We start from the raw sequence: 23,531 nt of genomic DNA, 5'->3' as shown, positions 1-23,531 counted from the left end.
CTTCATAAACAGTAAAACTGTTCTGTACAAGAACTTACATAATCTTTTTTTTCTTAATTGATTAATCCATGTAAAATACGATTATGATATAAAACACAAAAGGCAAAACAAAATGCGCTATTTGTAAACTAAACTAGATGCTGTCATTAGACAGTAATACCCGCACCAAGTGTGTGCCCCTAAATAACATTATTTTGTACCAGTTTAATTAAAAATGAAGGCCACATGCAAGCTCCGGTAATACATTTAAAAATTATAAATGCCATAACTGAAGGATGAGATCCCTTCCCATATGATAATACACATCAGCAGCACTTTATGTGCAATTTGGGGTTGAACTGTTTGCACTGAATTTTCAGTTAATTAATAATCTTAACATTAATCATGTCATAGAATGTATAATGGTCTATATAATTATTACAAATAAAATTAAAAATTAAATTATGCCCCCTCCCCGTGGCGGTTGTCGGTTTTAGATTTGCCTCTGTGTGCCTACATGTACATCATCGTGTGCACAGATTTAAAGATGGAGTGGGAGTGAGGGGTCCAACCCCCCCCCCCCATGACAATTAATTTATATCAATAGTAAAATTACCAAAAATACACCTTTGACCCCAATGCTCTTACAAACATGTAAACGCTCTAACCCATTGCGCTTCAATGTTAGGTAACATTATTTTGGGGGTAAATATTTAATTGATATTTATACTTTATTGTTTATCTCAATAGGAAGTATACGTCACAATATGCAGGCGTCCTGCACCACCTTAAAGCTGTTATTTAACTTTAAAATAGTGCAAGGAGTTTTGAAGAATAGGTCATAAAGATACATACATGTTACAAATAACTGATCTTTGTCTGAAGTTACGTACACAACACAGGTCTGCAGGTCGTATTAGGGGTTACTAGTTTTACCCAGCTTTTCAATAAGATGGTTTCACGTGTATACATACATGTATGTGTTTTCCATATGCAAACAAGGATTAGTTAAGATCAGCTAAAGGAATTCATTATTGTGCTTTAATTGGATTATCATTATGATGTTGAACAATATAGGTATTCTAAGCATAATACATGTAGTATAGCAGTAGCACAGTATAATGAGATACCAGCATACCTAAGTTTTACTTTCACTTTCTAAATGTGATCTCCCTTTCAGCATACTGTATCATCATCTTTTAATATTTAAATAAGCTTATTATCGTTACCTATCCTACCGCATTAGTAAAGTTTTTGTCATTTTAATTGCAACAGATATTTTTTTATTTGTCAGACTAACACTATTGAGTTGACCCCATATTGACCCTGTATAAACAATTTCGTATCAAATTTTTGTATTATATGTAAGTAAGTGTAGACACTTATCATTTTTATATGAGTTATAAAAGGAAAGAAGAAGTATTTCTTTCTTAATGTATTATAATGCATCAAATATGCATGTAATTTAAAATAAGAGTAAGCCATACTACAGTTATGAACATGAATAGTATACAACAAAACACCAACCAATACATGCATATATACATAGGAAGTATTACAAAACATAGATGATTGATCTATATCTGGGTTTTTAAATTGAATCATTTATCATGTACAAATTGTATTATTGTTTCTTTGTTAAAGGCATTTCAGATGGTATGTAGGTCATGATCCCAAGTGCTCTTCCTGAAATTATCAAATATCATAAAAACCATTGAGATCCCCATCTTATTCCAAAGATATTATTCCTCCTTAGGTCATGGCGCATCAGATCATTATGGCATGTAAGTCATGGCCACAAGGGGTCATCCTGACCCCCTTTAGAATCATATATTTTCAATTATCTTTAAATTATTGATGTTGGATGATCCTATCTCTATTTAATCTTTATTATTAAGTCTCCCGAATGATATTTGGAGACTTGTTGTTTTTGTAGGGTTCTTAATAGATATATTATTATTCTTCGTCGTCTTCTTTTTTTCCAACTCCGAACTTGTTTCTCAAAGAACAGAATTGTAAAAAACTCTAGGATATGGTAGGCCTGCATATCTAGTTGTGCACTCTGGCTTGATTTTTCTCAATTTTGGTTAGACAACCCCTTTTCGGGGAGGGGGGGGGGGTCAAAAGGGTGTGGGGTCTAACATTGAACCTTGTAGGATGAAACGTAGAGTCTATTGTAAATGATAACTTGAAAACGGACAAAGATAATAATATAGAGTTTTCATTATCATATATTGACTGCTACTGGCAATATATAGGGTTCGATAGATTTGACCCCTGGGGTCATCCCCAAGGAATTCGAAATTACCATATATCTCAGAAACTGTTATAATCATGACCCCTAAACCATATATATCATGTTTCTGATGTCAAGGGGCATTAAATGTTATGTAGGTCATGGGCACTGTAGGTGGTCCTGACCCCCTCGAACAGCAAGTCCCTTAATATCTTCAAAACAGTTGAGATCCCAACCCTCAAACCATATATATTCTTGTTCCTTGTGTCAAGGGGCATCAAACGGTATGTACATGTAGGTCATCGGCCTTAGGGTTGGTCGAGACCCACCTCAAACAGGAAGTGCACGAATATCTCGAAAACGGTTGAGATCCCCCCTTAACCATATATATTCTTGATGCTTAAAGGGCATCAAAAGGTATGTAGGTAGTTGGCCTCAGGGTTAAATCTAATTTTTCAAAACCGTAATGCACATCTATGTAACAGTTCCTATCATATCCCAAGATATCATGTGTCTATCCATTAAATCATAAGAGGAGTTCTAGGATCTATGTTTTTTTGGTGATAAACGTCAATTTTCTGCTACTTTTTGACTTCCCGGATGAAATTCAAATTTTTAAAACATTACTGCACATCTATAGAACAGTCTCTATCATATCCCAAGATATGATGTGTCTATCCATTAAATCATAAGAGGATTTCTTAGATCTATGTTTTTTTTTAGTGATAAACGTCAATTTTCTGCTACTTTTTGACTCCCTGGATGAAATCTAAATTTTTTAAACCTTATTGCACATCTATAAGACAGTCCTAATTATATCCCAAGAGATGACGGAGCTACTCCAAAAGTTATGAGGAGTTCTTGCAACCATACTTTTTCTTGCAAAAAACGTCATTTTTTGCTGTCCACTGATCCCCTTTATAAAAGAAAAATTCTGGAACATGATCACACTTCAATATGACACCTCTATTCATATTCTAGAAGATCATATGGCTACTTAAAACAAATGACGTATTTGAAAACAGTTTTTTTTTGTAAAGAAAAAAAAAAGAAGTCATTTTTCAGCCATTAAATGACTCCCAGGACAAAATTGAAAATTCCGAAACCTTATTGTGCATCTATAGGATACTCTAAAACATATTCCAAGAAATGATTTGTCTACTGTTGAAAATGTAGGAGGAATTCAAAGAAGAAGGTTTTTTGTGAAAAAAACGTCATTTTCTTACCAATTATTTGACCCTCAGGACTAACAGAGACTTTTTGAAACCCTTTAACAAAACAAAATGATACCCCAAATCAATTCCAAGAGTTCAGTTTGTTGGTTTATAAGATGTAAGAGCACTTTGAGAAAGTAAGACGTGACAGACGGACGGACGGACGAAACAGGGTAACAACAATATACCCGAACTTTCTTAAGTAAGTAAAAAAAGTATTTATTAAATAAATAATGAAGATAAAAACCGTTTTACAGCTACATGTAAAGACGTGGACAAAAAGCTTCATCTAATCTACTATTTTAAAATAATAGACTCGAATTTTTGGGCTTTAATGTCAAGAAATTGAAAGAATGCTGTCTTTTCTTTTATATATTTTAAACACCATTGGTACTTGAAGGTTACCATTTTTTTTTCTCAATCAAGCTTCGCTAATTAATAATCAAAGAAAATTCCTAAAAAACATGAAATCATCTGTATTTTTTGTGATTTTACAACCTTGCGCATATGCATTACATTCACGCTAAATCACAGGAGGCTCTTTGGTTTATGTTTGCACAATATCACATTTACATAGATAAACTCAGAAATGATAATACAAATACGTGTATTTTTTTATTAAACATAAAGCAAAAATAAAGAACTTAAGCTTAATTTAAAACTGAAATGTATTTTAAAATCAAACGATGCATAACAGGAATAGGGTTTAAAAAACATTTTTCCGAAAATTTTAATTCAACATTCTTGTTTAAGGAAAATAGTAATGTTTAAAGTTGAATTTCGTATCTATAATAATTCGATACTTGTTAAATCGTAAACACATTCGAATTTTTATTTGCTCTGTCGTTATGGGTATGCGTTTCCTTATCCAACCCGCACTGTAGTGTGCTACGTAAATATTAGATGGAGCATTTTTATTAGATTAAGCATTTTTTTATCCTTTGTCCTAGCATTAAAAAATTACATCGAATATTTTTGGCGTATTTCCATTAAGATCACGCATTTCTCTTTTTTGTTTCAGGATATCATATCTGCGAGAGAAAGAGCGACGTAGAAAGTCCTGGAGAGGGGGGGCTTATACCACTTTTGCCAACGACTGAAACAATAACAAATGAAGAAGGTACAAGATGCACTACGAAAGCCCAGATGGCTTATTTTAGATTTGAGACTCAAAATTTGAGATTCGCAAAAACAGATTCTAAGTTCGTTATAACATTTTCTTATCAAATCAATAGAATGAGACCCATTTAACCGTTAAACAAACGGGAAAAAGGGCTTTATTTTTGCGAGTTTGTATGATTTTGTTCGGGATCAGTTCAATTTTTAAAATCTACAATTATTCTTGAATTTCACTAGTTCGTTTCAGTTTCCTGTTGAAAAATGATTACATCAACCTTGTTTAATTTGAATGACAACTGATTCATAGATTTAAAAGTCATAGCAATTCTTGATTTCCATTTTGATATATATTTATTTTTCAAAAATATTACAATGTCGAAAGAAAGATATATGGAAAATGTTTTAAAATATTCTTTAGACGAAATTCAATGCTACACCCTTTTATCGTTCATTTTTAAATGTTATCTTTAATACGTTAATGCCAAGGATAATAAGACTAATCAGTTGATGCATCTTAGATCTTAGGAAAAATTGTCCAGAAAAATAGGCTTCTTATTGTTTTGTTTAATGTATGGTCACATCTGGAAAGATGAGTTTTGTAATGTTTTAAAAGAGCTTAATAATGAAACAATCCGAAATAGAATGATTAAAGAACTATTATTAATATGGGAGATGTGGTCTATGGGCCTCTGGTTTGTTTAACATTTCCTAATTAAATTTGCTCTGCTATAAATAAAGCAGTAGTATATGTACTCTGTACACACAGATATGTTAAGTGCATGATTACATCTTTTGATATTTATTTCAGGGTACATACACTGTTCATTTTTTGTTTTAACTAGAAACTAGAAATACATGCACACATATATCATATTTAGAGTAATTGCTGTTTGTCATTCATAATAAATTTTAGTACCCTCAAAACTACATGGTGAATTTTCAATTGGCAATATTTATGTGTGTTCTATTTTAGAAATTCAACTTTACTTTCTAAAAATCTTCTTGTGTACCCCCACACTCAGTAAGAAAATCAAAGTACTGAAGTACTGACGGTAGTTGATTTTATCGATTATCATTTATTATCTTGCATCGCAATGTTTCTAGTCTGTATTTGAACTCCGCACTTTTTTATAGTATGGATTTTTAGACTTTTCTGACAAGAATTTCGAGAAACCCCATATGAATCATGTTGTGTAATATTTAAAGATAGATTTTAAACTATGTATTAGTAATCAAACATATTCAAAATTTAGTGGTCAGGATGCTGACCGCTAATGATATAATTTTATCATTAACGAACAACCTAACCGTCCGCTAATGATATAATTTCAGATTTATATCATTAGCGGTCAAAAACCTTAACCTCTAATGATATGGAAAAAATGAGAAATAAGTGCTACCTTGACCACTACTGATACACATTTGCACACATTTTCAATTGCATTAGTGGATTGATTTGAAACCTTTCATGATAAAAGATTTTAAATATATATATTGTTAATTATAGATTAGAACAATAAAGAATCTCAATTAAAGTAGGTTTAATTAAAACTACTTAAACAACAGGGATCATGTCGTTGTAACAAAGAATATTAACCCGAGTTAAAATTTACCCGCGTTTCATTTTTCAACATTGATTATTGATTCGGGAAGGGGTTGGGGGGGGGGCTTTTCTAACGTTGAACACTGAATCAAAAGTCGTGAAATGTATACCCGGATTTCATTTTTCAGCGATGATTATTGATTTGGGATATTGGGGGGAGGGGGGGGTTGTCTTTTCTAACGTTAAAACTGAGACCAAACGTCGTGAAATTTATACCTGGGGTCATTTTTCAACAGCATAAAAAAAGGTTTTTTAGCTCACCTGAGCTGAAAGCTCAAGTGAGCTATTCTGGTCACATTTTGTCCGTCGTCACTCTGTCCGTCTGTCTGTCTGTCTGTCTGTCCGTCTGTAAACTTTTTACATTTTGAACTTTTTCTCTAAAACCGCTTATCCAATTCAATTAAATTTGGCACAAAGCATCCTTATGGGAGGGCAAATATAAATTGCAGAACTAAAAGTCCGACCTGTATTCAAAGCGGATAAAACCTTGAAACTGTAGAAAAAGGGGGTGCATTTTTAAAAATCTTCTTCTCAAGAACTACTGAGTTCAATTCAACGAAGTTTAGCATAAATTATCCTTGTGGGAAGGAAAATATAAATTGCAAAAATTAAGTGCTAATTTTGTTTCAAATCTGAGTTATTACGAAAATAATAATAAAGGAAAGGCGTGTTTCAATCAGTTTAATAGCCTCGGGTTCGGCATCCGGTAAAATGGGTACGTAAGACTTGGCCTGGGCAAAACAAAAGATTGGCAGTTATAAATCTGCCAATCTCATTTAAATTTCAGGACATTTGATGGACCAGTATATTTGTATTCGCTGTAAATAATTCTGCAAAATAATGCGTATTTGATATTGACGATTGCCGATCTGCCCCGGCTTTTATTTTGCCACGGCCCGGGTTTGCATACCCATATTACCAAAACTCGTATTCCATACTTCTATAACGAGGTTCTTTGTTTAAAGCAGCCATGACATTAAAGGAAGAAGGGTCGATCGGACTATGACGAATTTGCTTGTTGTGCAACAGTTCGCGTTCGAAGGGAAATTTTTGAAACATGCAAAATATATTGGTGCCGATTTTGTGAAGTAAATTGAGGCTAAATATTTCAATGCGTTGACAGTTTTCACACATGACGTTGGTGTTAGCTTGTTCTGATTTTCGTTTCGTTTTCATTATTCATGCTTTGTAACCTGGGAACTATCGTCTGTATTTTGTGATTTGTACGTATCAAATCAAACAGAGACTTCGATAAATCAAACAATTTACTGTCTACCTGTGCAAATTAAGCAAAATCTGATGTATTAAAAAAGTACTGAAATACAATTCATTCTATCGGTAATTCGGCATTATCTTTTGCTTAATGGTATATTAATGTAATAGGTTTTGTTGAGGTGCTCTGCATTTTCTCCAGTTTATTCAGTTTAAATAGAGTTTGATATTCCTAAGAAAATAACGCAGCGGAAAATTATCCTGGTTTGTATGCGAAGTAAATAACAGTCATTTAATTATAATGGAGAAGACAAATAAAGGAGATGGGAGGATAAGGCGTGTAAAATGCCCATACGCGGTCGGACAGGCTACTAAAAAAAATAAAGTATCAACAAATCTGATGGGTTTTTTTTAAATCATTTAAAACAAAATATATTTAACGAATCATTGATTTGTAACCTGTAGGTATGTTCAATATTTGGAATATGCTGACTCAAACAGTCGTATACGTATCAAAACCTGCAAATATTGTCATTTTTAGAAGTTTAAGGCATTTTCTTTTATAGAGTGGGTCTGTGCTCCATATTTTTCTCATAGTGTAATTAAGGTCTAATGGAAAACAAACCGATTTCAATCAACTAAAACGTGGAGAGATGACCCACAATACATTAAAAATATCATTTTGTATCCCAACAACTGAACGTATTGAAAAAATAAAACGAGTCCGGTAATTCGTGACCTTAGTCACACATAATATTTAAAAAGCCGCCTTTGTTGTGTCTGAAATGGCTCAGTGGTTAGAGTACCTGGCATAAGCTAACCGTATATATCTAGGGTTTTTATGTTACGGGTTCGATACCACCAAAATTTCCGGCAATATTTTTTTTCCTTATTTTTTGTTAAATATATTAAAAACTGACTATAGCTAGAAATTTTGCTTTTACAAAGTTGTATTATAATATATTTCAATAGATTTAATTTGGGAAAAATAAAATTAAAATTGTTTTTCACTACTTAACCGAATGGGCATTTGCGCCATCTTATTCCCCCATCTTCTTTTTGAATGTTTTTAATTTGAGGAATTGAGCACAATGAGGTACAATTTTCTTCTTCACATATATACATGTAGGATTTTTTAAATAAAAACAATAACTATTTTATAAATTTTTTTAAATACAATAACTAGTAAGTAGTTGATGAAAAAATGTACATATATGCTTCCATATATTTTGATCGCTTTACAAAGTGTGGGGGGGGGGCAGAACGAAATATAGGGAATTAGAAGTAAACAACTTAACAGTGTACCCCTACCAAATGTTTAGTTTTATATCTTGCGTAGGATTTTCTTATTCTGGTAAAAAATAGTATTTAATGAAGGTACAATGTCAAAGATTACGTGTATGCAAAAATAAGTGTAAAATTCGAATACTTTATAATATTTATTTTTTGTTATTCTACCGAGGGACCATATGGCACAATATCTTTTGAACGCCCATTGTTGCTCAGGTGAGCGATGTGGCCCCATGGGCCTCTTGTTTTCTAATCTCTGATGACCTCACACGTTAAAAATTGACAAACTACAAGTTTTTGGACTGTCTCTGAAATGAAACTTGCTCTACGCAATTATTATGTATCTGATAAAAATATGGATATTGATTTTTGTTTTTGTTTTTGTTTTTTTCCGATAGCAACAGTTTGTTATTAAGACTAAGAACTCTGTCTTTTGTTGTTACACTGTGTAGATAGAGCTAAAAAAATATATGTGAAACAACATCGTCTCATGCAAGCCATGGTCCGGAGTCCGTTTATATATACCTCTCTACACCAACTTCAACTTTAATTTATTTTGAAAAGTCGTGATAATTAACTGACGGCACAATAATGAACAGTCATATTTTTATCAGACAAGTCGCGATCAGTGATTATTGAATTAATTCAACTTAAAAATAAATTTTCTTAAACTTGCAAGATTAAAAATAAAAAAAATGATGAATAATAAGCAACTGATCTTGACAGAAAAAAAATATTGTGTTCAATACAGATACAAACACTAGACAGAAACTTTTTCGTAGGTGTGTTTAGGGAGTATTGGACATTTATGACGCATTCGCCGGCGTTAACAAAGAGTCTTGAACCGGGTTGAAAATTGACCCGGATATCATTTTTCAACGTTGAAAAATTGATACCAAAAGTCGTGAAACTATATCTGGGGTCAGTTTTCAAAAGCTTGAAAAATATTTTTCAAACTTCTAATGACATCGACACGTTTAAAACTGACCCTGTTGAAAATTGATTTCGACTTCAGAGTTTTGAACTGTCTTTGATCAGAATTGAACTTGCTCTTCACAGTTCAATTGTACATATGTGTACTTAAACGTTTTGGTTTCAAAACTTTAACTCTTTCATACTATCCTCTATATTTGCCGTCTTGTGTAATTTCACAAATCAAAGGTTGATTTTTCCGACCTCAATCATTTAATATTTCATTAGACTGAAAACGTGGTATGTAGCAACCTCTATTGATACACCGTCCACTAATGATATAATGTTGCATTAGAGGTCAGGATGTTGACCACTAATGATATGATTTTATTAAAACCGGGTCGGTTAACATTCTTTGTTACACCGACATAATCACCATTGTTGAAGCAGTTTTAATTCACCCAAATTTAATTAATATTCTTTTTTGTTCTAATATATTATAAATAATTAACATGACCTCTATCCATCTATGACGTCACTTATGTAAATATTTTTCCAAATGTAAATATCGTCATTTTTCCTTGATACTTTGTCTTTATTAGTATAGAGCGCAGGTATACTCAAGTTCAATTTAAAATTTCATATATATATATATATATATATATATATATATATATATATATATATATATATATATATATATATATATATATATATATATATATATATATATAAAATTTAAAAAAAGAAGAAAATGAACAGTTCCAAAGTTTCTATTCACAAGCGCTTTCTATATGTACATCCTTCTTCAGGTGAACGTACATAGTGATATAATTTATGTACGTTCACACACATATATATATATATATATATATATATATATATATATATATATATATATATATATATATATATATATATATATATATATATATATATATATATATATATATATATATATATATAAGAAAATGAACAGTTCATAAGCTTCTATTCACTAGCGCTTTCTAGATTTACATCATTCTTCAGGTGAACGTACATAAGGTATATCACTATGTACGTTCACCTGAAGAAGGATGTAAATATAGAAAGCGCTTGTGAATAGAAACTTTGGAACTGTTCATTTTCTTTTTTTTTCGATTTTATATAAATAGTTTCATGTCCCTCTGTGAAGGGGTTTTGACTCAAGGATTAAACACAGGACAGTTAAGGCAACATTTTGCTTTTAAACAGCAGCAAAAGGAGGTCGTTTTGCTTTTGTCTATTCTTTTGTGCATAATGAATAGTTCTTAACTATTTTGGATGTTTTTGTAAAGATATGGGTCTCCTTTACTTGACCATGTCTAAATTCGTCGGTCACGTGACTTTTTAGGGTTGCGTGGGCGTCTTTTAGACAAAAAACGTCAGTGCTAAATTGAGACAAAAAGTTCAAGGGCAAGGCAAAGAAAATTTAGAGTAACTAATATGGCAACATATTTAAAAATATCCATACATCATAGAAATCAATGCTCATTCAGTTGTAAAGTTTACCAGTTATGTAAATTTCTTAAAAACCTGGCTACTTGTTCCAAAAATAGTGCATTTTTGTATATTTTGATTAAAACAACAAAGTAAACCTTCGTCTCTCAACAAATGAGCATCAGTTTTCATACAGAACTCGTAGAGGGGAAGAAAATCATACCAAGTTTGATAATATCTATAGCCGTCTTGCACTTGAACTTTTGCATTTAATTTCTCAATTTGGAAGGTGTCTCGAATCAATACACATTTCAAACGCACAAGTGATCCCAAAAGGGAAGGTAACTCCTTGAGCGATAACTCTTCTGAAATAGGCGCGATATCATTTTATCACCTAATCCGAATTAATTTTAAGATATGTCTCAACAGTACATTATGTAAATGGTTATTTTAACATAGTGTTTATGTTTTATTTATTCTTAAAGAGACAAGAAGGTAACGATGAATCTCATATTGTTCTCATATTATATATAAATATATGAGATATGGAGTATTTTTTCACTATGATTTTATGCCAGATGAATCCATGTGCTGCGTTTGCCCAATGACTGCATAATGCATATTCTATAGCACTGCTATAGATCTATATATATGATCTGTAAATTTATTATTATTCTAGGAAAGGGGGGGGGGGTTCAAAGGGATAATTTTATTCTAGCTGTTTGCCAGGGGCCAGGTACCATATGGTGTTTTAAATTAGGAATTAAATTAGAAATTTCCACAGGGACTATTCATGTAGATCTGTCCATGTAAGAGGCCTTTTCCCATCCCCAATAAGCAGTCGATCAAACACGGTATCCACCTTTGTATTGCACTTTACACTATTAATATATAATTAACACTCATTAAAATTCACTTTTATTTTTATTCAACACATGATGAATGATTAAGATTTAGGAGAGGAGGAGGGTTAGCATATCTATTTACTCACACAATAAATTCTAATTACTCATTTCTCATTACTGAGAAAGAAAAGAGGGTATGTGATTCCTGCGACAAGGCCATCAAAAGCCATTTTTGGTTCATATCAATATATAGAATTTAAATAAGTCTCAATTCTCCTATGTGAGAGACTCTCTGTCCCACCCATTTACATCCTTAATACATGCAGCATATAGCAATTTAATATATTAACTTAAGTAAATGCATGTCCTTCCACTTCTTAAACAAAATTATGAATTTAAAAACAATTATATTTTGTTCATTTGCTTTATTAATTCAAGAAGATAAAAAGACTTTCTGAAGAAAAAAAATCTTTGACATCATTTAAATCTGAGATATGCATGCAAACTCATAATTGCAATTTCTTTATATGATGTCAATGTGTGTATTGTAAGACTTCTTAGTTCTGCTCCTCTTCAAAAACACAGTCCACCTGTTCTTAAAGTTCAGGTTTTTCATTTCATCATTTCATCTTTTATATGACCCCAGAATAAGGGTGCGGGTAAATTGTCACCAATAAGAACATCATTCATGTAAATCCAAAAACAAAGCAGGTACCAGCTAAAATGAAAATAATATATATTTCAGTAAGTTTACATGTAACTTGTGATAAAAATGGCTAAAAGACTGAAATGGGGTATTTTCTACAATTTGAAAGGCAATAGAATTTATTTATCTTAATAAACATTTCATTATGTTTAGATGTGCTTTTAAATTTTGCACAAATTCTAATACAGCTTTAAGATAGCTTTTCAGTTTGATCGATTTGAAATTATTAGCATCATCACCCCTGATATGTGCATGATAGTTTAATTGCACCCCTTTATTTTACACAGCCTGACCTTAAAAGTGCAATTTTCTCTTTCTCTCTCTCTCTCTCACTCTCTCTCTCTTTCTCTCTCTCTCTCTCTCTCTCTCTCTCTCTCTCTCATAACTGATTTTATACAAGATTGATATTATTATATTGCTGGTGCAGTCAGTGTGAAAACATTCCAATTCAATGTATTGTTGATATGTTGATGAACAATTTGTAAACATGAACTATTCAAAATTGTAAATTTATAAATAACATAGGTTTCTATCAATCATTTTAAAACATGAAATTGAACATAAAATGCTTTACTAATTGAATTGTCTCATAGAATTATCAGATTTGTCATTATTTCAATGATAAATATTGTACATATACATCTATGTTATTTACTTACATTTTCTTCAAGCCTTTTTTTTCATATAAGTGTTTTTCAAATTACTCTGCACATAACAAAAAATAATTATGGGAAGTCATACAATTTAATTTACATGCATAGGACATGTCATCAGTAATTTAAACATTTTTTGAAAGGTCTACATATATTTTGCATGGATAGGTACAATGACCAGCACTTTAAATATCTGAAAGTTACACATACACATTCTACACAAACAATACCATATATGACCATGCATGTACATGTAGATTCCTCATTTAGAAAAAAATAGATGGAAACATGCATGTCATTTATTTATTAATATTTTGTTTAATTACCAATAGTACAGAATCATAAATATGAACCCAGGTGAGAAGATTTCAAACAGTGTTATGATAATAATATATACTGAGTAATGAAAAAAACTAGTATAATGTGCATGAATTAACATCTTATATCAGCTGGATGAATGTGTTAAAAATATAAATGAACTGTCATGGAAGAATTTTGAACACAGTAGAAAGGTGTTCTTGATCAACTGTTCATCAATTTCCAGAAAATGAAATCAGCTGTTTATAATAATCTTTTAGCCTGTACTGTACTGGTTTTCAGAAAATCAAATCAGCTGTTTTCACACTGCCTTGTATTGTTTACTTACAAATTCATACCTGTTAACCCTCCCGCATTGCGCGGAAGACTCCCGCAAAACGGCCTAAAAATCTAAGATCTCCCGCATCAAACCTATCTCCCGCGCGGGAGACAAATTCTCCCGCAATCGTATTTGTCTTCCACATACCCCCCCCCCCCTAAACTTCTGAATCTTAACATGCAAATTTCAACAACTACTGCGGGTTTTTCTCTGATTTTGAGCTCAAAAGGCTGCTGTGTAGCTTGAATATATCAAAATTTATCCAAGTACTGTCTACCGTGATCTTAGTATGACATGTTATAGTCCAATTTACTTTTTACGATTACTTCCGGTTTTGACTTAAATCAGTTTCATATTTAGTTATGCATAGGCCTTACACAAAAATAATTGAAAGCTTAAAACATCTTGATTTTACTCTGTAACACCAAAGAAAACAATACACAGCCAGTGGTGTCACTTAAATTAACAGGTGCACAGGTAAAGCACCCAAGCCACGTGCAGTGAGTCGTGACTGTCTGGCCAGCACGGTCGGTAAAAATCAAAGTGAGTTTGGAACACTGAGTGTTTATACAAGCTACATGTACCGATAAAAAAGCATTTCACAAGAGTTTTTAAAGTTTATAGTACCGGTACTATAAATTACAGGGACGCTATAGATATAACAACAGAGATCATTTTTAAATGATACTGGAGAAATACATATTGTTTTGTGAATTAAAAATTTATCCTATATATAAGGCAAATTTTTTTTTTAATGAATATTATTTACTAGTATTTTCTTAACTGGGTCTCACTGCAAATTCAAAATACGCAAAATAATTTTTCTGTGTTTACCATAGATGTCAGCATGCAGTGATGGTTTAATACTAAACAATAAGAAGACTTAATATAAAAAGTGGCACATGACTTCTTGTATTGTACCATGCAAACAAAATAATAGTTTTCTGAACCTGTACAGCAACACAAGTTGTAATTGTACACTGGTAGTCATAGAAATAATAAAATTTAAAATAATTGCAAATGCATTAATTACTATGGAAAAATAAGGTATCTAACAGTATTTTTAATATATATTTGCATTTCACGTGAAGAAAACATCGTTTACGCAAAATCTCCTCCTTAGCCAAGTTGGTAAGGGGGAGATTCTCCCACATAGCAACTTTGAAAAGTTAATAGGTATGCAAATTGAAAAAAAAAAACAATAGTTGTGTAAAGCTAAGTATTGTCAGTATAAGTACTATGAACTGACTCATGTCTATTGGTACAGATGAAAATGATCAACAATTTAACGGACTACATGTACTGTACATTGTATAGGCCTAAATGTAAACAATGCAGTCTCTCCTCGTGTTTTGAACGAAACAACACATTAAGTCGAACAGAAATTCATCAACTGTGTAAAACCACAATAAAATAGTTATTAAGCTATCTGGTACATTACAAATACACTGTATATCTATTCTACATACCTGATAAAACATCAAACGCTCGCTATCATCGGGAATACCAGCTACACGTGTTTACATCGTCTGACGAGCGCTTTTAGGACGCAGATTCACACCCATACGACAGATGCGTTATGGAAATTCTTCGTATATTCTGATTTTTGTAAACTTATAAAAACACACAAGAGTGATTCGTAGTTATATTTTTCTTATGAAATATTAAATCAGCCGTATTTTTTGCCTAAATTCCAGTTCTCGGTATATTTTCTATATATGGAAATAGAGAGGCGGGGCGTATATTATGACGTCATATCTCATTATCCCTTCATTAGCATATCAAAACGATGTGTAGCCTTATCTATCCTGCGAACCAGAATAGTCATATAGTGCTAAAATTAATCCATATAATGAATATTGGAGGGCTGTATATTATGTAAAAAAATTGACTTATTTTATTCAGCTCTTCATTGAAAGAAATGAGTGAATATTTAGAAAAGAAAATGAATGAAGATGTCTATAAATATTAAAAACATCATGAAAACCTTTAGCAAGAGTATGGGTAGGGAGGTGTAACAGTAAATGGAATTCTCTTTCCTTGCTTGTTCATATTAAATAATAAATCATGGTAAAATAATGTAATTAAGAAACTAAACTATAAGATGAGTTAAACACTTTTTTTCATTTATTTAAAACAACAATTAAAACAGTTCTTTTCAAGTTTGGTATGTATACAGCAATTTTTGAATAAATGCCAGGTGGTGTTATTGGTAAATCATGAGAGTTGATATAACAAAAAAACTTGGTTTTCGTATAAATGTTCTAAAGGGGATCTCAATGCAAGTGTGTTATGATAAATAATAGAAGCAAGACTGGATACTGCTCTTAACCACTATTTGATATTCAAAATTCGAGATTCAAAACAGATTCTAAATTCAAAATATTAATGTTCTTCGCAAATTATCAATATGAAAACCATTTTACAGCTTAACAAACTGGACATAAGGCTTAATCTTTCCGACTTTTTTGATTTTGTTCTGGATCAAGTTAATTACAACCGGGATCGGTTCGAATTTAAAACTTTTCAATTTCTCTTGAATTCCTAGTGTTTTTTTTTTCATTTTCTTGTTGAAATATGATTGCAAAGCACCTGTTTAATTGAGTGACTACTGATTCATAGGTTTGAAAGTCATAAGCATTTCTTGATTTCCATTTTGTTTGTCAAAAATATTACAAAGTTCATTTTAAAACTTTAATACGTTAATACCAAGAATAATAAGATTGATCTGTTGATGCATCTTAGATCTTAGGAAATGATGTCCAGAAAAGTAGGCTTAATGTATGGTCATATTTTGAAATATCTATGAGTTTATCACTATGGTTAATGGGCATCTGGTCTGTTTTACCTTTTCCTAATTAAATTTGCTCTGCTATACATTAAGCAGTAGTACACATATATATGTGCATTGCATGATTACATCTTTGGATAGTTACTACAGTGTACGTACATCGTACATGCAATTTTAAATGTAATTTTGACAGGGGTTTAGGTTACGAAGAATGCATGCACATATATATTTCTATAAAGATTCAATTAGAATTTCATACATATATATATCTATACACATTCTATCATTTTCTGTTACAAAGTAATACTTTGAATAATACACACTGAACAATTTGAATGAAAATAGAATAAGGAGTTAAGGTTTATTTTTTAATTTTGTAATATGTTGTATGAACACTGTCAATAAATTGGGAACCCATCACCTCTACCATTGTTTGTTTAGAGTACTTATACTTCTATATTAAAAATTTAATAATCCAATACTAGAAGGGGTGTGCGGTGATTTTGTTTATCTGAGGATAAAAATGTATACATTTCTTAAACTGGCTTGTTTTAGCCCAAAACGAGCCAAAAATGTTGCAAAAAGATATTTAACCAATCAATATTAAGTCCTACATGTCATTTGCTTGACAAGTATGCATACAAGAACAGGACAATGTTCAAGAAATGTTTAATTAAGATTGATCTAATATGATAATATCACAACAATTAGACTATATACCCAGCATCTACAACATGACAAGTTAAACTTAGATTTCTAGCTGAAGCTAGAGGGATATTATTTATCTAGAATTAACCATTTTACAATAGTCATCCCTTCCTGACCTTTTTTTAACACACATTTGGTTTCGTACATTCGAGATTTCAAATTCGTGTAATTTTTTTTACCCGATCAAATAACGAATTATAGCGACATTAAACTTTCCTCACCTAAGTCACCCTTACATGCATTTACTACATATTATTATTTCAATAGTAATTATCTAATACTAACTAAGTTTAGAAAAAACAACACAATGTGCTTTTCGAATCAACGTAATCTTGATGTGTATATTCTCGCACTGATACGTTTAAATCAGTGTCGCATATGCCGAGACTGTGTAGATTTATTTTAGACGAAGTAAGACAAAATGATAAAATAACTTGAATTGAATGATCTAAGAAATTGATTCAGAAAAAAATTACTTTTATGAATTGCTTTATCTTTCAGAATCAAAAATTAATCGAGCTATATTTAAGCAGTGGCAAGAAGACAACGATAACTTTATTTCAACTAGAGCTTGTAATGAAGTAGAAAAACTCATCAAAAGTCGGAATCTGGTGATTGTGACTGGTAACTCTGGGTCAGGAAAGTCGGCCATCATACAACATATAGCTTTGGGTTATAAGAATCAAGGCTGGACGGTAATACCAGTATATAGCGTTGCAGAAATCATAGATGCATGGTCCAGACAAAATGCTTTAAATAGAACATTACTTGTTTTCAATGACCCAATTGGCAATGAATCCTTTGATGAAGAAAAAAATAAGTTATGGAGAGACAATGAGGAAAGGTTAAAATGTTGCTTGAAAAAAAACAAGATGTTAGTATCATGTAGGAGGTACATTCTGAATGATGCTAGAGTAAAAGGAATTTTGAAGGATACATCATGTGCATGTATCATTGATCTTAGTGATGACCAACATAAACTGAATAATGAAGAAAAACAAAAAATTTTTGCGAGATACTCTTCAAATAGTGATATTTCAAAAGAAATAAATGAAATAATCAAGACTGAGGAGTATTTTCCGTTATTGTGCAAGCTATATTTTAGCGATGAAAATAAACAAAAGATTGGACTGCGATTTTTTAAAGAACCGTTTAACGTATGCGAGGAACAAATAAGAAGTTTCAGAAAGGAATGCAAAGAAAATTACTGTGCTCTAGTTCTTCTTGTGTTGTGTAATAATGAGCTTTGTCTTGAGGATATACAAAAAAACGATCATCTAAGGGAAAAATTTGAACTTGCTTTGAAACTCTGTGAAATGACAAACACAGCACCTCATACTATTGGTGACATTTTGAAGACTCTACAAGGATGTTTTGTCAAGAAGATTGACGACACCTATCATTTTTATCACGACTTCGTAATGGAAGTTACCACCTATGTGTTTGGAACAGACTATCCACTACAAACAATTCAGTATGCCGACATTGGTCTCCTTAGACGACGCGTAAACTTAAAAAGCAGTAATGACAATAGAAAAGAAATGAAATTAGAAAATGATGAACAAACAAATTATAAATTTACCATATTTTTAAACGATACATATGTTAGCGATCTAGTGGATAGACTTTTTAATGAAATATTTGGACAACGTATGTTAGATGTTGTTCTCAATCCATGTATGAGGAATGAGAAGGTGGCTACATGTTTTATACAAAAATTAAAAGATAGCCCCGATAAACTGAACGAGCTACTTGCAAAAAAAAACACGCTTTACCAGAAGTTTCAAAATCAGGAAGATAATCAATCATTAAAACAATCATTTGGTTCCAAACTTGCCTTTCTGTATCTTGCAGTTAAAGTGCCAATTCTTAGTGCTATAATAGTATTTTGTCATACAAATATATCAAAACATTGTTTAGAAACTCTACAGCGAATGCGAAATTCTCTTAAAAATACTTCTCTTTTTTCTGCGGTATGTTGCAATGGTTCAATGGATTTGTTCAATGTATTTCCAAAAGAACAAATTAAATGGTTTTTGGTGGAAAAGTGGGGGGAATACTATCCTATTCACATTGTTTCCCGGTTTCATAATCATGAAATATTGCAGGAGCTGATTCAGGTGAAGAATAATGTGAATTTGAAAACCAGCTGGTGGGGATATACTCCCTTGATATTGGCATTTGTCAATACGGACACAAGCGAACAAAAAAATAAGGAAACAAGAAATCAGCCAATTGATATCACTGTTGAGCTTTTACTGACTCATGGAGCCAACATTAATTTATGTGATTCATGTTTTGTGAGTCCTCTCCATATAGCAAGTAGTAAAGGGAACGACCACATTGTAGAACTTTTACTAAGTAAAGGAGCAAATATTAATTCATGTACCCTAAGAAAAGACACTCCTCTACATAAAGCCAGTGGAAAGGGACATGTAAGAACTGTACAACTTTTATTAGATAAAGGAGCAAATATCAATTCATGTGACACAAACAAAGAAACTCCTCTACTTAAAGCAATAAGAAGAGGAAGGGAAAGCACTGCACAGCTTTTATTAGATAAAGGAGCAGATATTAATTCATGTGACGAATATAATGAAACTCCTGTACATAAAGCAAGTGAAAGAGGACATGAAAGCATTGTGCAACTTTTATTAGATAAAGGAGCAGATATTAATTCATGTGACAAATATAATGAAACACCTGTACATAAAGCAAGTGAAAGAGGACATGAAAGCATTGTGCAACTTTTATTAGATAAAGGAGCAGATATTAATTCATGTGACAAAAATAATGAAACTCCTGTATATAAAGCAAGTGTAAGAGGATATGAAAGCATTGTGCAACTTTTATTAGATAAAGGAGCAGATTTTAATTCATGTGCCACAAACAAAGAAACTCCTCTACATAAAGCAAGTGAAAGGGGACATGAAAGCATTGCGCAACTTTTATTAGATAATGGAGCAGATATTAATCTATGTGACCTAAACAAAGAAACTTCTCTACATAAAGCTTGTGAAAGGGGTCATGAAAGCACGGTACAACTTTTATTAGATAAAGGAGCAGATATTAATTCATGTAATACAAACAAAGAAACTCCTCTGCATAAAGCCAGTAGATGGGGACATGAAAGCACTGTGGAACTTTTATTAGATAAAGGAGCAGATATTAATTCATGTAACACAAACAAAGAAACTCCTCTACATAAAGCCAGTGAATGGGGACGTGAAAGCACTGTACAACTTTTATTAGAAAAAGGAGCAAATATTAATCCATGTGACCTAACCAAAGAAACTCCTCTTCATATAGCAATTGAAAGAGGAAGAGAGAACATTGTGCAACTTTTATTAGATAAAGGAGCAAATATCAATTCATGTGACACAAACAAAGAAACTCCTCTACTTAAAGCAATAAGAAGAGGAAGGGTAAGCACTGCACAGCTTTTATTAGATAAAGGAGCAGATATCAATTCATGTCACACAAACAAAGAAACCCCTCTTCATAAAGCCTGTAAAGGAGGACATAAAAGTACTGTGCAACTTTTATTAGATAAAAGAGCAGATATTAATTCCTGTGACACAAACAAAGAAACTCCTCTACATGAAGCCTGTAAAGGAGGACATAAAAGTACTGTGCAACTTTTATTAGATAAAGGAGCAGATATTAATTCCTGTGACACAAACAAAGAAACTCCTCTGCATAAAGCCAGTGAATTGGGAGGTAAAAACACTGTACAACTTTTATTAGATAAAGGAGCAAATATCAATTCATGTGACCTAAACAAAGAAACTTCTCTACATAAAGCAATAAGAAGTGGAAGGGTAAGCACTGCACATTTTTTAATAGATAAAGGAGCAGATGTTCATTCATGTAACACAAACAAAGAAACCCCTCTACATAAAGCCAGTGAATGGGGACGTGAAAACACTGTACAACTTTTATTAGATAAAGGAGCAGATATCAATTCATGTGACACAAAGAATGAAACCCCTCTTCATAAAGCAATTAAATATCGGCATAAAAGCACTGTAAAGCTTTTATTAGATAAAGGAGCAGATTTTAATTCATGTAACACAAACAAAGAAACTCCTCTACATAAAGCCAGTGAAGGAGGACATAAAAGTACTGTGCAACTTTTGTTAGATAAAGGAGCAGATATTAATTCCTGTGACACAAACAAAGAAACTCCTCTGCATAAAGCCAGTGAATGTGGACATGAAAACACTGTACAATTTTTATTAGATAAAGGAGCAGATATCAATTCATGTGATACAAACAAAGAAACTCCTCTACATAAAGCCAGTGAAGGAGGACATAAAAGTACTGTGCAACTTTTGTTAGATAAAGGAGCAGATATTAATTCCTGTGACACAAACAAAGAAACTCCTCTACATAAAGCCAGTGAATGGGGACGTGAAAGCACTGTTCAACTTTTATTAGATAAAGGAGCAGATATCAATTCATGTGACACAAACAAAGAAACTCCTCTGCATAAAGCCAGTGAATGGGGACATGATAGCACTGTGCAACTTTTATTAGAGAAAGGAGAAGATATTATTTCATGTGACACAAACAAGGAAACTCCTCTACACAAAGCAAGTGAAAGAGGACATGTTATTAGTGTAGACTTGTTTTTTTGTCTGCATAAAGCCAGGGGATGGGATCATGATATCACTGTACAACTTTTATTAGATAAAGGAGCAGATATTAATTCATGTAACACAAACAATGAAACCCCTCTACATAAAGCAACTAAATGTGGACATGAAAGCACTGTGCAACTTTTATTAGATGAAGGAGCAGCTATCAATTCATGTGACCTAAACAAAGAAACTCCTCTCCATAAAGTAAGTATACTGCAAAGTGAAAGCACTGTTCAACTTTTATTAGAAAAAGGAGCAGATATTAATTTATGTGATATAAACAACGAAACTCCTCTACATAAAGCCAGTGAATGGGGACGTGAAAACACGGTACAGCTTTTATTAGATAATGGAGCAAATATTAATTCCTGTGACACGAACAAAGAAACTCCTCTACATAAAGCCAGTGAATGGGGACGTGAAAGCACGGTACAGCTTTTATTAGATAATGGAGCAGATATTAATTCATGTGACACAAACAACGAAACTCCTCTATATAAAGCCAGTGAATGGGGACGCGAAAGCATTGTACAGCTTTTATTAGATAAAGGAGCAGATATTAATTCATATGACAACTACAAAGAAACCCCTTTACAAAAAGCCAAAAGAACAGGACATGAAAGCACTGTACAACTTTTATTTGATAAAGGAGCAGATATTAATTCATGTGACACAAAGTAACTCCTCTACATAAAGCCAGTGAATGGGGATATAAAGGCATTGTACAACTTTCATTAAATAAAGGAGCAGATATTAATTCATGTGACACAAACAAAGACACTCCTCTATATAAACCCAGTGAATGCTGACATGGAAGCATTAATAAACTTTTATTAGATTAAGGAGCAGATTTTTGTGACAATAAGAAACATATTGCCGGTTATTTAGGGAATGATAGCACTATGCAACTTTAAATAAGTCAAGGAGCCGACGTACGTTTACGTAATAACGACGGAAAAACTCTTTTCCTTTGATCAAGAACAAAAAGAAAATACATATTACCAAATTATTGTTATTAGGTAAAGCAGCAAACCTTAAGTCATGTGTTGATAAAAAAAACTAAATTTTTTACATATAGCCAGTGGAGAGGGACACAAAAGCACTGACAACTTTTATTTGGTAAAGGAGTCAAACTTTATTGATTTATTAGGGTAAGCTTTTCTTTATAAAGTCAGTGAAAAGGAATGTAATAGTAATGTGCAATTTTAATAAGTCAAAACGCTTACATTACTTTATGTGATCAATACAAAGAAACTTCTCTTCATAAAGCCAGCAGCCAGAAACATAAAACAATTGCTTTTTAATTTTTACTGAGTAATGTAGCAAACGTAAATTTAAGTAATTTATTGCAAGAAACTAATCTGCATTAAGTCGAACAAAAAAGGCATGGAGGCACTGTGCTAATTTTACAAAGTTATTTAGCAGACATCAATTAATGTGATATATTTTATCCAGCATTATAAAGCTATATTTCTCCAGCTTAAAATATATATTATACAATCATTGATCGCTATAAGTAATCGAA

General features: G+C 32.0%; 2 protein-coding genes across 2 annotated transcripts in view; both read left to right on the top strand.

Annotated features, from left to right (window-relative positions):
* The window catches only part of LOC128179519 (uncharacterized), a 271,672-nt gene that overhangs the window by 29,114 nt on the left and 219,027 nt on the right, over positions 1–23,531 (top strand). The gene's annotated exons all lie outside the window — the stretch shown is intronic.
* LOC128179522 (ankyrin-1-like) lies at positions 18,094–22,710 on the top strand. Its single transcript, XM_052846963.1, has 2 exons — positions 18,094–19,724; positions 21,408–22,710. The coding sequence occupies exons 1-2, from the start codon at positions 18,236–18,238 to the stop codon at positions 22,685–22,687; spliced, it is 2,769 nt and encodes a 922-aa protein (XP_052702923.1). The 5' UTR covers positions 18,094–18,235; the 3' UTR covers positions 22,688–22,710.

The sequence above is a fragment of the Crassostrea angulata genome, chromosome 4, assembly GCF_025612915.1.
Source record: "Crassostrea angulata isolate pt1a10 chromosome 4, ASM2561291v2, whole genome shotgun sequence".
Lineage (NCBI taxonomy): Eukaryota > Metazoa > Mollusca > Bivalvia > Ostreida > Ostreidae > Magallana > Magallana angulata.
The sequence above is the reverse complement of the archived record's forward strand: the minus strand, read 5'-3'. Positions and strand labels throughout refer to the sequence as shown.